At 56.2% G+C, this 16,147-nt stretch overlaps 2 protein-coding genes across 5 annotated transcripts; both read right to left on the bottom strand.

Moving 5' to 3' along the window:
• Positions 1-571: 571 nt before the first annotated feature.
• LOC100408570 (serine protease 30) lies at positions 572-3,694 on the bottom strand. 4 transcript variants are annotated; one of them, XM_035266649.3, is made up of 7 exons: positions 3,570-3,694; positions 2,647-2,738; positions 2,543-2,569; positions 2,146-2,311; positions 1,786-2,054; positions 1,144-1,304; positions 572-927 (listed from the first exon to the last, which is right to left on the bottom strand). In XM_035266649.3, exons 2-7 carry the CDS (start codon positions 2,696-2,698, stop codon positions 652-654), a joined length of 951 nt encoding a protein of 316 aa, XP_035122540.3. In that variant the 5' UTR covers positions 2,699-2,738; positions 3,570-3,694; the 3' UTR covers positions 572-651. The 4 variants fall into 4 exon arrangements, with proteins under 4 accessions (XP_035122540.3, XP_035122537.3, XP_035122539.3 ...); XM_035266646.3 differs by having other exon boundaries at positions 572-1,304; XM_035266648.3 differs by having other exon boundaries at positions 572-1,304; positions 2,647-2,719.
• A 4,786-nt stretch (positions 3,695-8,480) lies between these two features.
• PRSS22 (serine protease 22) lies at positions 8,481-15,770 on the bottom strand. The gene is made up of 7 exons (XM_035266272.3): positions 15,698-15,770; positions 14,712-15,437; positions 13,554-13,580; positions 12,531-12,702; positions 12,043-12,320; positions 10,396-10,553; positions 8,481-9,870 (listed from the first exon to the last, which is right to left on the bottom strand). Exons 1-7 carry the CDS (start codon positions 15,768-15,770, stop codon positions 9,634-9,636), a joined length of 1,671 nt encoding a protein of 556 aa, XP_035122163.3. The 3' UTR covers positions 8,481-9,633.
• Positions 15,771-16,147: the final 377 nt, after the last annotated feature.

Here is a 16,147-nt window from a genome sequence, read left to right as displayed (position 1 = left end):
CCAAATGGATCCCTCCCTGCAGGTGTGGAACTGGCTCTGCCAGGCACGGCTCTGCCTATGCTCTCAGACACAGGCAGAGGGCGCTGTCCACCACATTGGCGATGGCCTCAAAGCCCCTGTTCATGCCCGGGACAGCCCCCAGGGCCCCCACTGGCTGCATTCAGCAGTGGGCACGGTGGGGGGCAGGGGTATGGACGCTCCGTGGGTGGAGCTGGGAGAACAAGGTCTATTACTGGCCAGTTGGTGGCCATGGCAACCGCACAAGGATGCCTGAGACGGAAAATCCCGTGGGCTTCGAGGAGCTCCGGCTCTTGCACTGGCTGAGTCACCGCGACTATGTAACTTTTCCTCCCACTTTTGGGACACTTTTGAGAGGGACAGGGATCCTATTTAACTACATGGGACAGGCATCGCCCCAGACCATCCTGAGCAAGCCTGGACACCGCGAACCTAACGATGAAGACGTCCCCCAGACACTGTCCGGGGCAGGGTCCATGCTCTCCCACTCTACCACAGCCAGATGCTTTTGTAAAGAACAATAAAAATTAATTACTAGAAAAGCAAAGACATAAAATACACACCTACAGTGTTTATTATTAGATTTCATCAATCCTACCAGAAGGGGGATCCCAGAATCCATGGCTCCTGGTTTCACAGGGCCCCAAGCAAGTGTAGGCTCAACAGCTCCAGCAGTAGCATTGGGTGGGTCCCAGAGGCACCTAAGGGGGAGCCGGAGACACCTGGGCGGGCCCCAGACACGCCTGAGTGAGATTCAGCCAGGGTTCTCTGAATCCAGCTTGTATAGCTTAGCACCTGGGTGTAGACCCCAGGCCGAAACGGCTGGGCACAGCCGAATCCCCAGCTCACAATGCCCGCCTGGATCCACGTATCATTGATGGCACAGACCAGTGGCCCCCCAGAATCACCCTGGAGGAGAGAGAGGGAGGGTCCCATGAAGTTCACATTGAGGGAGACATCTGGGCCCCAAGTGCCATCAAGAGTCTGCTGCTGAGGCCAAGGGGCTAGGCAAGGACTCCGGTCCCTCTGAAGACCCTGGGGTGTGGGACATGGGGACAGAGCCCAGGACAGGGTGAGCCTAAAGAGCCCACACATCTGGATGGGGTGGCCAGGAGCTGCTGTCACCTGGCAGGAGTCTTTCTTGCCCTGGACAGAGCCAGCACAGATCATGTCATCCTGGATGAGGCGCTGGCCAGCCAGGCTGGGCTCTCCTAGGTGGTATAACAGCTCGCACATGTTCGAGTCCAGGAGGGGCATAGCCACCTCCTGAAGGACACTTGACAGGGCTAGACATGTTGAGGGGGGCCAGCCTGAGCCTACCTTGAGACTCGTCCCCATCAGGTGAGCCTCCTCCCTCTCACCTGTGATGATGGCAGCCTGCACCTCCCACCTCTTCTCTGCCTACCCACCCTACCCCTCCCAACTCCCAAACCGGGAGGCAGTGGGGTCAGGAAGTGGGGCTCAAGCCCAGATCCTCTCCCGTGACCCTGGCTAATCTCATGACCTCTTAGCCACAGCTTTTTCATCCCCAGCACAGGCACAATCCTCGACACGGGCTCAAGATCCCCAAAATCCAACATGGTGGTCACCTTAGCCAAGGGGAGTCCCACAGTCTCCCAGTGTTCTCCCAGTGCTCCCAGCTTCAGGGTGGGGTGGAAGGGGAGAGAAGACAAACACGGGACCACATGCTCAGGCCGGCTCCATGTGGTTCCTGGGCCGGTCCTCCCAGGCCAGGAGTGGGGGCTGGTGAGTGCATCTCCCCCTTACCTTTCTCCAGCATGGACCCCCAGCCCGTTACCCAGCACAGGGTCCCAGTGGCGAGGGGAGTCTGGGGTCCTGGGAGGCAGATAGGGCTGAACAGGGAGGCCTGCACGGGGGAGTCCAGCTCCATCAGGGCAATGTCCCCACTGGTGGCAGTCCCATGGTACGAGGGGTGGATCAGGAGCCTCTTCACAGCCACCAAGGTGGAGTGGGGCTCCGAAAGGGAGAGTGACAGCCCTCCAACTTTAATACGGTAGAGCCTGGGATCCACAGACCTGGGGGGAGAACAGAGACACAGACCACTGCAGGCAGCCACCGAGGGGAGGTGTGATGAGTGCCCGGCTGCCCCTACCCAGCCCCACTCACCTCAGGAAGCAGTGGGCGGCTGTGAGCACCCAGCGTGGATGGATGAGGGAGCCCCCACATATGTGCCCCACTGAGGTCAACCACAGGCCAACCTGCCATGGCCAGCGTCCTTCCTTGGCGTCTTGGCCTCCCACAATCCTCCCGGCCTCCTTGGGGTGGCCGCATTCTGCAGACGGATGGGCAGCTGGGGTACCTCAGCTTTCTTCCCTCTCAGAAAGCCCCTCACTCCCAGCCTCACTCTTCACCCTAACACCTCCTGACATCCCTCTGCCCTTGATGTCCAGGGATGAGGCTCCCAGGGCCAAGGGCCTCTGCATGTTCCCTGGGGCCAGTCCTCCCTGGCCAGGAGTAGGGGCTGGGTGAGTGCAGGGATGGGATGTCCACAGCTGGTCCTTACCCAAAGGCAGCACATCCTCATGGGCCCCTGGAAAGCAAGAGAGCAAAGGGGAGCACATAGGCTGGCAGGGGTTGGGAGGAAGAAGACAGAGGCGCACCCCTCACCTGGCAGCAGGCACGGCAGCAGAAGCAGGATGGGGCCTGCCCAAAGCCCCATGGCTCCTCTTCCCTACAGACACTGCAATGGGGTCAGAGTCCTTGGATAGCACCAGAGGGGCAAAGAGGGGTGAGGATGGTGGGTCATTAACCAGTGACAATCACTCTGGAGCGAGCCCTCTGTGCCTGGCAGAACCCGCCCTCCTCAGATGCCTCTTGGGCTCCTGTCCCACATGTTCCAGGGAGGTGGTTTAGAGGAGGCCAGAATGCCAGCGTCCCCCTCAGTCCAGTCCCACCAAGGAGCCAGAGGTCAGGGGACTGGTCAGTCCACCCTGCTGGGCTGCGATGTGGAAGCGCCACCCATCCTGCAGGCAGGCAGGAGACCCCCACTGTTTCACCCACTGTAGGCTCTGCTCAAGGCACAGGGGGGACCAACCCTCTTCACCCCGTCCCCCACCAGGAAATGTGTGTCCCAACACAGGCCAGCCGGGGGTGAGCTGCCCGAGGCCATTTCTCGCCTCCCTTCCCAGCAGAGCGACCTGCAGCTCCTGCAGCGCCCTCCCTGGGCGCACCCTATCTAAGGGACTGGAGCCCACGGGAGCCCTGTTCGTTGCTATGGAAACAAACACATCCAGGGCACAGCCCCCAGACAGGAAGGGTCAACTCAGGAGACACAGTGTTTTCCAGGTGCTACTGCCTCTTGCTGCTGCCTCTGCCCAAAACCTTTGGCCCCCATCCCAGCGCCAGAAGCAGAGGTGGAACCGGTCCCCGAGGCAGCTGAGGACCGGGCCATGTGCTTGGTATTGTGCAGGGACTCCAGTCCGGCCTGAAGTCAGCCCGACCCGAGAAGCCCACGATCGCCGGGGAAGCTCCCCACTGTCGTCTCCTGGCAGCTCCATGCCCAACCATCCACACGCAGCCGGGATGCTCACGCGGCCACGTCGTGAACCTCATCTCGGCCTCGCCGAGCCTCTGCCAACAGGGGGCGCTGCAGGAGGCTTCGCGGTCGCAGGGTCTCCTTCCTGTCCGTTTCCGGCGGTTTTCCAGCAAACTTCCTGCGCTCTTCCGGAAGTCGAGGGTGGTTCTCGGAACTTCCGGTGGACTCCCAGAGGGTGTCCGACGGACTTCCCGTGCGATCGGGCGGGGTTCCATTCAGTGTGCGGTCCTGGAGCGTCATCCCAGCCTGGCCTCAGGCAATGGAAGGTATGAAAATGAGTGGTCCCTCTCAGGAACCAACTAGAAGACACTCCCACTGGTCCAAGATGGGACAGTTGGAGCATCAGTATGGGCAATAACTCGGAGTGATTTAAATACGTGAAATAAGACCGGGTGCGGTGACTCGTGCCTGTGACCCCAGCACTGTGGGAGGCCGAGGTGGGCGAATCACCAGAGGTCAAGAGTAGGAGACCAGGCCGGGCGCGGTGGCTCAAGCCTGTAATCCCAGCACTTTGGGAGGCTGAGGAGGTGGGAGGATCGCCTGAGGCCGTGAGTTCAAGGCCATCTGGGTCAACATAGCAGACCCTGTCTCTCTAAAAGTGAAAAATTGGCATGTATTAATTTTATATTTGCGTGAGTCTTGATTTTATCCTTTTAGCACTTTGTATTCTGAGTCAAACACACACATTGGAAAATATAAAATGACCTGAGAATAGGAAATATGAACATTAATTATATTTGATGTTGTCAATGAATTGTTACTTTTGTTTAGTGTGATAATGATATTATAGGTCTTTTTCATGCCTGTCTTTTAGAGATATACAGGAAAAAAAAATGTAATGGGTCTCAAAAATCCAGAGTGAAAATAGCCGTTCTCTGTGTCACCCAGTTCTGGTGAAATGTAAATGAATACACATGAAACTGGCAGGTGTTCATTTTGTACTGGAAGGGAAGTAAGGTCGACTTCATGATGCCAGCTTCCTCTACGTTTGCAAGCAGGGCTGTGTGTCACTGGACAGGAATGTTTATTAACTGGAATCTTGTGAGCAGTCTCTTTTACTTCTGCTAACATTAGGCTAGTGAGCACCATTGCTGTGGGGAGTTGTGATGGAATCTTTTGTTGGTAGGCGATTTAAACCTGAGATGACCTTCTCAAGACCACTTGATATGCAAATCTGAGAAATGGCATGAGTAAATTTGCATAGGGCTAAGGAGCATGTCTAAAAGGAACTGTCATGAAGCCTTTATGGGGTCCTCAGTGAAATAGCCACAACTTCCTGGTACGCAGATTAAACCAAGTATCTTTTGGCTACATGCCATGATACACAAGCGAGGCACCAAACAACACCAGCGAGGATACGTCTCTGCAGCATTTCCTATAGCCCATGTCATTGCGGAACAGGAATTTGAAGGATGTAACTCGTGGGAAATGTAAAGCAACCGAAAGGACTGAATGCAAAATTCACCAACAGGAGAAAAACAGGAAATGGGAGTCAAACCAAACAGTAAATAAAACATTAAGTAGCTGAATGAGCTGCAGTTAGGAAACCAGTCACAAAAGCAGAGTTTAGTGAGTTTAATAGTCCCGACCGGGTCCATTAGCAAAAAGCAACCCCAAAGACTGCAAAGGCAGTTCTCCCTTGAGTCGTCCAGCAGCGGTGAAAAGGAGACCTAGTATGACCAGGTCCATTTTGCTTCCGTAAACCAAAAATAAAATTCCGAGACCCTCCAGCCATCTGAATGGTTTGGGCCAAGGGCATTGTGTAGTTAACCTGAAACACTAGTTCAGGCTGTGATGGAAAGACGTTGGACATGCCTCATTATACTCCCCTTCCTTTTGGAATTCAGAAAAGCCAACCAGCATTAAGATCAATACGAAACGTGTAAGTCCGATAAGACACATTTACAGCCTATTCTCTCTGAAACCTGCTACCTGGAGGCTTCATCCACACGATAAAACCTTGGCCTCCACACCCCTTATCGTAACCCGGGCATTCCTTTGTTGTTCGGAGTTTTGCTCTATCACCCAGGCTGGAGTGCAGTGGCACGCCCTTGGCTCACTGCAACCTCCACCTCCCAGGTTCAAGCTATTCTCCTGCCTCAGCCTCCCAAGTAGCTGGGACCACAGGTGCGTGCCACCGTGCCCAGCTAACTTTCATATTTTTAGTAGAAACGGGGTTTCACCATGTTGCCCAAGCTGGTCTTGACCTCCTGATCTCAGGTGATTCACCCGCCTTGGCCTCCCAAAGTGCTGGGATTACAGACGTGAGCCACCGCGCCCAGCCCCACACATTTCTTTCTATCGATAATAACTCTTTTCAACCAACTGCCGATCTGAAAATGTCTAAATCTACTTATGACCTGGAAGCCCCCCACTTCAAGTGGTCCTACCCTTCCAGATTGAACCAATGCCAGTCTTACATGTATTGATTAATGTAATATGTCTCCCTGAAGTGTATAAAACAAGCTGTACCCCAACCACCTAGGACACGTGGCATCAGGACCTCCTGAGGCTGTCACAGGTGAACCCTTAACCTCGGCACAATAAGCTCCCTAAATTGATTGAGACCTGTCTCAGATACTTCTGGGTTCAGGCTCCTAACTGCCCTCCCACCTGGTGACACCTTTTTAGGTGAGCTGCTTTTGCTTATCTCTGTGTGTAAGCTGAACTGTGGGAGGAATTTAGTCTGCACTTTAAGTTTAAAGCAAGCATGATAATAATCCTTTCTCAAAACTTACCCCCGAGGAAATAAGGAGTGTCCACACAAGTAACAATATTATGCTAAAGATTTACAGGAGTGGCCAGGTGTGCTGGCACATGCCTGAAATCCCAGCACGTTGGGAGGCCAAGGCGGGGAGTTCGAGACCAGCCTGCCCAGCATGGTGACACCCCTTCTCTACTAAAAATACAAAAAATTGGCCAGGTGCAGTGGCGGGTGCTTGTAATCCCATCTAGGTGGGAGGCTGAGGCAGGAGAATCGCTTGAACCCAGGAGGCAAAGGTGGCAGTGAGCTGAGATCACGCCACTGCACTCCAGCCTGGGCAACAAGAGTGAAAATCCGTCTCAAAAAAAAAAAAAATGATTTATAGGAGTCTTGTGACCTGACCGAGGACAAACAAGTTTCACGATGCCCTCCTTTCACTGCCGCCCAGACGTCTGTGATTATGGGTCACCTCTTGATTTCAACCCTCCTCCTTCCCCTGACATAAAAGGAGCCTGAAATTCTGTTAACGTAAGGTTCTTACATCTTCTGGGTTTGCCGACTTTCTGTTTTTGTTTTTGTGAGATGGAGTCTCACTCTGTCGCCCAGGCTGGAGTGCAGTGGTGCGATCTTGGCTCACTGCAACCTCAGCTTCCCGGGTTCAAGTGATTCTCCTGCCTCAGCCTCCCGAGTAACTAGGACTACAGGCACGCACCACCACGCCCAGCTAATTTTTGTATTTTTAGTGGAGGCAGGGTTTCACCATATTGACCAGGATGATCTCGATCTCTTGACCTCCCAAAGGGCCAGGATTACACGTGTGAGCCACTGCGCCTGGCCTGGCTTACTGACTTTCTGAAATAAACTTGCCTTCCTTACCCCAACACCTTGTTTCTCGACTTTTTGGCAAATGGTACAGGCTTTGGACTCACACACACAGGCTCAGCCCAAGCATCTGTTCATGTGCAGCTTGTGGCTGAGACCAGAAGCCCTTTAGACATGGCCACATAGCCCGTTAAGACATGTGCTCTGTGAAATGATGGCTGGGCCTGTGAGTGTGACTTTGAAGACCTTCAACCTCAGATCCCACGTGTAAGTAATCAGGGCAGGGGGCCAGATGAGCAAAGGCTTTCCGATGGAACGAGAGGGCCTCCGTAGGACTGCGGAGACCAGTGTCCGTGGAACGAGGGGGCTCCGTAGGACTGCGGAGACCAGTGTCCGTGGAACGAGGGGGCTCCGTAGGACTGCGGAGACCAGTGTCCGTGGAACGAGGGGGCTCCGTAGGACTGCGGAGACCAGTGGCCGTGGAACGAGGGGGCTCCGTAGGACTGTGGAGACCAGTGGCCGTGGAACGAGGGGGCTCTGTAGGACTGTGGAGACCAGTGTCCATTGGCACACCACTTGATGTTGACCAGAGCCACAGAACTGAAAGAATGATGGAATTTTCCAGTTCCCATAGGACTGGACTCTGACCCACATAAACCTGTGAAATTCTTGGATATTCCATGGAGGTAGTGGGATGGTCTCAAGAGAGAAAGGATCTCTGTTAATAAGAGAATGCTTGAGTAATTAGAAAAAAGAAGGCCTGTAACGCCAGCACTTTGGGAGGCCAAGGTAAGCAGATCATGAAATCAGGAGATTGAGACCATCTAGGACAACATGGTGAAACCCTATCTCTGCTAAAATACCAAAAAAAAAAAAAAAAAAAAAAAGCCAGGTGTGGTGGTGGGCACCTATAGTCCCAGCTACTCAGGAGGCTGAAGCAGGGGAATCACATGAACCCGGGAGGCAGAGGTTGCAGGGAGCAGAGAGCGCGCCACTGCAGTCCAGCCTGGGTGACAGAACTAGACCCCATCTCAGAAAAACAAACAAACAAACAAACATTAGCCAGGCATGATGGTGGGCACCTGTAATCCCACCTACTTGGGAGGCTGAGGCAGGAGAATTGCTTGAACCTGGGAGGCAGAGGATGCAGTGAGCCGAGATCACATCGCTGCACTCCAGCCTGGGCAACAGAGTAAGACTCTGTTTCAATTTTTAAAAAAAGGAAAAAAAAAAAAAAGAGATATCCACATTGTCCACCAAACTGATGAAATAAATGATACTTATTACCACTAACTCATGAAACATTTACTAACAGCTACTATTTTGCCAGGCTGCAGTGAGCCGTGATCACACCACTGCACTCCAGCCTGGGCCACAGAGCAAGACCCTTCTCTAACAACAGCAATAAAATGTTGGGGAAACCTGAAACTAACTGGGGGGCCCTTTGAGGGTCTGAAATTCTTCCGGATAGCTGGGAGCTCAAGGTCTTCATAATCTGGGTAATTTTTCTGGGATTCAGTTGTGCTGATAAAATCTAACATCCTGTATCATGAAAACAAAGTTTTCTGTAAAAAATCCTATTTAAAACAAAAGGAGTTTTCTGCAAGTCTAAACCCATTACAAAACGGAAGGTTTGGAGCGGATGTATCAGTCAGGAATGTATTTAGCTGCAAGTAAAAGGAAATCCAAGCAACCATGGCTTAAAGCAAACAAGCCTCAGGTGGGGCGCGGTGGCTCACACCTGTAATCCCAGCCCTTTGGGAGGCCGAGGTGGGTGGATCACCTGAGGTCAGGAGTTCTAAACCAGCCTGGCCAACATGGTGAAACCCCATCTCTACTAAAAATACAACAAAAGATTTTCTTTGTTGGGCTTGGTGGCACATGCCTGTAATCCCAGCTACTCAGGAAACTGAGGCAGGACAATTGCAGAGGTTGCAGGTAGCCGAGATCTTGCCATTGCACTCCAACCTGGGTAACAAGAGCAAAACTCCATCTCAAAAAACAAAACAAAGGCCTGGCATGGCAGTTCATGCCTGTAATCTCAGCACTTTGGGAGGTCGAGGCAGGTGGATCACCTGAGGTCAGGAGTTCGAGACTAGCCTAACCAATATGACGAAACCCCATCTCTAATGAAAATACAAAAGCCCCCACCTTAACCCCCTCTGGATCCTTGCTTTCCAGTGACCCAGGCATGGGGAAAAAAACAGACACTGGAGAATAAATAATTTATTGAAATTGGACGAATAAATAAGGTATGTGGGAAAGGTTACAAATAGCTATAAAAATCATTAACATTTATATACACAAGGGTGCTGGGGCAAGGGGGCGGGGCCTGGAGTCGTGGGGGCGGGGCCTGAGGCCACAGAGCGGAACGTCGAGCCGAGCGGAGCGGGGCGGGGCCTTCTTTCGGCAGCAGCAGTTGGCCGGGAAAGCAGCAGCCCCCAGAGGTAGTCGGGTCTATTTACAGCAGGGGAAACTGCCCGAGGCCGCCGCAGATCCAGTTCCAGATCCGAGCCCCGAGTACCCCTGCGCCCTAGGAGCGCGCGGCGGACCCGGAGTCTGGGCTCAGTGCCCTGAGGGCCCCACTCCCCTGCGCGCGCCCGCGGAGCTGCACCCCTTGCACAATCCTCTCCACCCAGGAGCGGTAAGCTAAGAGGCTGATGTAGACGCCGGGCCTGTTGCGCTCGGCACAGCCCTCACCCCAGCTGATGATGCCGGCCAGCAGCCAGGCGCCGTCCACCTGGCACATGAGGGGGCCCCCGGAGTCGCCCTGCGGAGAGGATGCGAGGTTAGGAACACCATGGCACAGGGGGTGGCAGAACCCAGGGCCCGTGCCCTGTCAGGGGACAGATGAGCCCCTTCCCGGGAGCCTATTTCTCCTTCCTGGAGGGGGCAGGACCCAAGCTCCACCCAGGCGGGAATTCCCTGCGGCAGAGTAGGAGCTGCAGCCAGGCCTCAGGACCTCCAGGCCCGGGTGCTGCCGCTGCACTATCTGACCATCTTCCAGACAGTCCCTGAGCTGGAGCTGGCTCTGGGCACTGAGGCGGGGGAAGCCCCCTGAAGGGAATGCAAGCTCCTGGAGGGCGAGGCGGTGCAGCTGGGATGCCCAGTTTAGTGTCTGAACAAGTATAAGAGAGTGGCTGAGCCAGGCCGAGGCTGGTTCTATAGGGACTGGAGGCTGTCAGGCACAGCCAGTTCTGGGGAGGAGGCTAGGGAGAGGTAGGTGGTGGGGCTCAGTGGAGATATGGCTGATGCTGGCTCCTTCTCTAGGTCCTCCTGGCTGGGGGGTGCTTACCAGACAAGCATCCCGCTCCCCCTCCAAGTAGCCAGCACACAACATGTCCTCAGTGATGGCTCCCTGCCCTGCTCCCCGCCAGTACAGGCGGCTGCAGACTTCCGAGTCAATGATGGGAACCTTCAGCTTCTGCAGGGTCTGGGGGTGGGGCAAGGGCACTGGGAGGAAAGAGAACAGAGTCAGGCTTGGAGGCCTCCCCTACTTGTTGCCTCCTCAAGGGACTATCCCCCCCACCCCACCCTCTATTCCCCTCAGCAGCGTTTCTCAAATACTAACAGATTCGCTCTCTAGCTCTTCCAAGATGCTTTCAGAAAATCTAAATTCCAGATCTCCACCTCTGGCCCTGCTGAATCAGAACAAGTGTGTAAAACCTAGGACTCTGCCTCTTCAATAAATTTTCTGATATCCACAGATGGTTAGAGCCTTCCCTGTCTCAGACACTGCATTACTTCATCCAGCACCAGGACTGTCACAGAAAAAGTGTTCAATAAATGTCCAGTCGATGTCAAAAATTACCAGGACCTGAGGGATCCCCACACCTTTCCTACAGCCTGTGGTCTGCAGATTGTGGACTGTAAGTCTGCAATTCTCGCTCTTGAAGAAGCCCCTACAGAGATTATGGGGAGGCTGCAACCTTAGAGTCGGTGGGATCCCCACACACCTGAACTGGTGTCATTTCTCTGAATTATTCTGGAATCTGGTTAAATTGTCATCTTCTTACACTGTGTTCTTTGTCTCTCTCTCAAACTCTCTCTCTCTCCGTCTTCATTGTATCTATCCTCATTTCTGCCTGTATGTTTCTCTTCCTTGGCCCAGTCTCTATCATCCTTATGCCTGTCAGTCTGTCATCCTGCTTTCTCTTGCTGCTTCCCTGCTTCTTGCTTTATGTACTCTAGTTTGAGTTTCAAGATGATGTCTTCCAGGCCTCCAGAGGTGGTTTGAAAATTGTATTTTACAATTAAGGAGGCTGCATTTTCGCCTGAGAATTTTGCCCGCAATTGTGGCATGCTGCCACCAGGGGGTGCCTGTTCCCACTCTGGAATCAGGCCTCTTTTTACAGTCACCCTGCATTCCGCTTAGTCCCTCCTTTCAGCCATTCCTGCATCAATGAATAGCTTCACAGAGCTGGCTGCTGCCTCGAAACATAGCCAAAGACACTTCTGAAGTAGAAATGAGTCCGGGCACAGTGGCTCACACCTATCATCCCGGCACTTTGGGAGGCTGAGGCTGGTAGATTGCTTGAGCCCAGGAGTTTGAGACCAGGCTGGCCAACATGGCAAAATCCCGACTCTACAAAAATTAGCCGGATGTGGTGGCACACACCTGTAGGCCAGACTACCGGGGAGACTGAAATGGGAAGATTGTTGAGCCTGGGAGGCGGAGGCTGCAGTGAGTTATGATCATACCACTGCACTCCAGCCTGGGTGACGGAGTGAGACCCTGCCTCAGAAAAAAAAAAAGAAATGGCCTGAAATCGCCCACAGAGGTTTCTTCTGGATCACAACCCATCTCTTCTTCCATCTCTGTCATGCTTTGCCTCTGGCCTCCACCCTTTTGCTGCTTATGGTGTCTGTGTCCCCGAGTGTCTGCCATCCTGATCCTCTGTCCCCATCCACCCCAACCACGTTGGAGAGGAAGAAGCCTCACCTCCATCTTGGATGCTCCCCCAACCTGAGATCCAGCAGTGGGTGTTTGGAGGGAGGTGGATAGAGGCGTCAGGCAGGCAGATGGGCAGGACCCGTTCCGAGAACTGTATGGAGTGCTCGAGACGCACCAGGGCGATGTCCGCACGGGCACCCTCCTTCCAGGAGTACACAGGGTGGGGCTGCACCCAGGCAACACCCACCTTCTGGGACCGAGAGCCAGGGTTCCCCAGCTGCCAGGCACCCAGCAGTACAGAGAACAGGGACGGCTTGTTCAGGTTGCTGGAAGGAAAGGGAAGGGGAGGATCAGCCAGGAGGGTCGGGGAGGAGATGCCTGAGCGGGAATGAAGGCCCCTGAAGGCAGGAGAGGCTTCCGGGTAGAATCCAGGTCGCTACTGAGGGGCACCAAGATTGAACAGAGGCCCAGAAGCAGAGCCTGTGAAGGGAGCCCAGGCCCTGGAGGAGCAAGTGCCCCAGGGGAGCTGCACATACTCTTTGAAACAGTGGGCAGCGGTGATCACCCAGCGGCTGGTGAGCAGGGAGCCGGCGCAGTGGTGGGTCCCATTCTTCTGGATGCTCACGACCCAGGGCCACTCACTGTCGTCGCTGTCCTGGCCGCCCACAACCCGGTTCAGCTGCTGGGGCTTCCCACAGGCTGGGGGAACTGGAGAGGAGAGTCAAGTTTTGTCATCTCCAACTTCCTACAACCCGCCCTCAGAATCCCAGTCCCTAAGCCTGCACCCCAAGCTCTGCCCACAGCCCAAGCTCCGTTCAGGCCCCCAAGCTCCACCCACACCCTAAGCTCCACCTGCACTCCAAACCCCACCCCCACCCGAGCTCCGCCCACACCCTAAGCTCCACCTGCACCCCAAACCCCACCCCCACCCGAGCTCCGCCCACACCCTAAGCTCCACCTGCACTCAATCCCACCCCTATCCGAGCTCCGCCCACACCCTAAGCTCCACCTGCACTCCAAACCCCACCCCCACCCGAGCTCCGCCCACACCCTAAGCTCCACCTGCACTCAATCCCACCCCTACCCGAGCTCCGCCCACACCCTAAGCTCCACCTGCACTACAAACCCCACCCCCACCCGAGCTCCGCCCACACCCTAAGCTCCACCTGCACTCCAAACCCCACCCCCACCCGAGCTCCGCCCACTTCCCCAATGCCTTCCATTCCTCCAGCCGCGCTCTGCGCTGGTCCTCCCCTGGCACTGGCCCTGGCCCTCCCACGCCCTCCCTGTCGGCTGCACCTGGTCTCTTTCTCCCCCTCTTTCCTTACCCGGCCCGCTCCGCTCCGTTCACATTCCTGGGTCTCTCTCCTCCAGTCCTAGCACCTCTCAAGCCTTTCTCCTCCTATCAGTGTCTCCTTCCTGCCTCCCTGTCCCTCCGGCTCCTTCCCGCATCACCCCAGCCCCTTTCTGAACGGTTCCCAGGCGAGGGACACACACACCCTGCCTGCGGTTGGGCCTCCTCCCTGCCCCCTCCCGTCAGAGCTGCCCCCTCCACTCACCAGGTATCCTGGCCGCATTGAGGGTGGCTGAGGGCGAGAGAAGGAATCGGTCAGGCCAGTGAGGGACGCCAGGACCCAGTGGTGAGGTGCCCCCAATGCTCAGGAAGGGTCCCAGATCCCAGGGGGTAGTGATCCCAGCGCCCAGTGAGGAGGTCCCAGCATCCAGCGAATAGTGATCCCAGCGCCCAGTGAGGAGGTCCCAGCATCCAGTGAATAGTGGTCCCAGCATCCAGTGAATAGTGATCCCAGCGCCCAGTGAGGAGGTCCCAGCATCCAGCGAATAGTGATCCCAGCGCCCAGTGAGGAGGTCCCAGCATCCAGCGAATAGTGATCCCAGCGCCCAGTGAGGAGGGTCCCAGCGCCCAGTGAGTAGTGATCCCAGCGTCCAGTGAGTGATCCCAGCGCCCAGTAAGGAGGGTCCCAGCGCCCAGTGAGGAGAGTTTCAGCGCCCAGTGAGTAGTGATCCCAGCACCCAGTGAGGAGAGTTTCAGCGCCCAGTAAGGAGGGTCCCAGCGCCCAGTGAGTAGTGATCCCAGCGTCCAGTGAAGACGGGTCCCCCAGCAGCCAGTAAGGAGAGTCCCCCGGTGCCCAGTGAAGAGGGGTCCCCCTGAGTACCTGGTGGTGGGGAACCCCCATCCCTCCAGTGCCCAGGGAGCTCCTCAATTCTCTCACCCCCAGGGCCCCTCCCGGCAGGGCATTTCCTGGGGCCTGGCCAGGCCCTGGCGGCCCAGCTGTGGCCCTGCCCTCCCGCAGCTTCCCGTCCAGCCTGTCTGCCGGCGACCAGGACCAGATCCTCCGAGGGAGACACAGACCTGAACCCCTCCGGCCTGGACGCTGCTGGTGCCCTCCCCATAACCTCCTGCCCCAGAGGCAAGGGAGGAGGAGATGGGAGAACATGGAGGCGAGAGGGAGGAGGTGAAGGCGACCAGGACGACAGTAACTGGAGGCCGAGGTGCGCGTGGGCATGCTGCATTTTCTGTTTAATCCTCACAGCCGTAGAAGAAACCGAGGCACCGAGCAGTTAAGGAGCCAGAGATAAACGGAGAGCAGAAGCAGAGAGAGGAGAGAAGCCAGGCGGGGAGGGAGGGAGGAGGAGGGAAAAGGCGGGAGGAGGAGGGAGAAGGCGGGAGGAGGAGGGAGGCGCAGTCTCGGACGTACCCGCCAGCAGCAGCACCCTCAGCAGGGTGAAGATGATGAGACAGCCCCCACCCATGGCTGGGGGGGCTCCACAAACCACCGTGGCTGGTGGGGCAGGGGCGCAGGCAGCAGGCTCGAGGGACCCAGGGCAATGCGGGTCAGGGTGTGTAGGTTCCCTGCAGGTCACCCCAGGTTTTATCCCAGGAGGCGGAATGCCGTCAGACCAGTCCCCAGGTGGCTCCCTCTGTGGGTCATGGGCAGGGGGCGGGGCTTCGGGGAGGAAGCCAGCCGCTACAGGGCGTGGGGGGGCTCTAGGTGAGACCCCAGGCTCCAGCTGTGGGTGCAGCCTGTGGCCTCTGGAGGGCGGGGGACGGAGCCTGGACCCAATGGTCCTAACGTTGACTGTCCAGGGGCAGAGAAAGGTCCCAGGGCACTGAAAGGAAGGGGTTCTGGGCTGGGGATGGCTTGGGTCTGGAGTGGCTGAAGTCTGGGGAACTGGGTGTTGGGAAGGTCCTAGGGCCTTAGGGATCAAGGGGGTGCCGGAGGCTCCCACCAGTAGGGGGCCAGGCCCCTGTGACTCAGCCCAGAGACCTGGCCCAACCCAGGGCTCGGGGAATCCCGTTAACCCACTTCCCAAAAGCTGTGAATCAGGTGAGTGGCGACCTAGGTGGCCTCCTGGTGGCTGCCCTCCCGTCCTTCCTGCGGGTGGGGCTTGGCCCTGCCATTCAGATACCTGAGGACTCACCTCTCACCTGAACTCCCAGGAAGGGGAGGAGCCCATGGGCACCAGGGCTGGGTGAACCGGGGGGTTGGGAGAGAAGGGGCCCCAGGAAGGGCTGGGACTCCCAGGAGCCAAGGAGCAGCTGGGCTGAATTGGGCTGTGCCGTTCGGGTCCTGGGAGTGGATTCTTGGTGCTTCCACCCAGCAGCGGCAATGGCAACCTGGGGCTGGATCCTGTGAGACCTTCCCTGACTCAGTGCCCCACAGTGCCCCTCAGTGCCCCACACTTGGGACACTCCCACACAGCAGAGCAGGCTTCCTCCTCCACACAGAGGTAGGAGCCTGCACCCCTTCACCCATTTCATCAACAAGCCTCCAGCAGCACTTGCTACGGCGGGGGGTGGGGGGTGTGGGGGGAGGTGTAGCAGTGAATGTAACACACATGTTTATACAGATACAGATAGAGGATGCATATAATATAATAGAGCAAACATTCAGGAGGGCCATGCATCGCCTCGCCTAATCCTCAAATTTCCTTATTATTCCCACTTTGTAGATGAGGAAACTGAGGCAGCCTACGGTGGTTAAGTGACTCACCTGGGATGCCCCACTGCTGGGTGAGTGGTGGAGCCGGACCTGCACCCCAACTCTTGGGATGGCTGCTGGGACTGCACGGTGTCCGGGGCGGGGGGGCTTCGGGAGCCTGGAGGAGGAGGTGCCTCATCCTGCCCGGGGTG

This window comes from Callithrix jacchus, chromosome 12 (assembly GCF_049354715.1).
Source record: "Callithrix jacchus isolate 240 chromosome 12, calJac240_pri, whole genome shotgun sequence".
NCBI lineage: Eukaryota > Metazoa > Chordata > Mammalia > Primates > Cebidae > Callithrix > Callithrix jacchus.
Note: the sequence above shows the minus strand (reverse complement) of the source record. Positions and strands in the feature narration are given on the sequence as shown.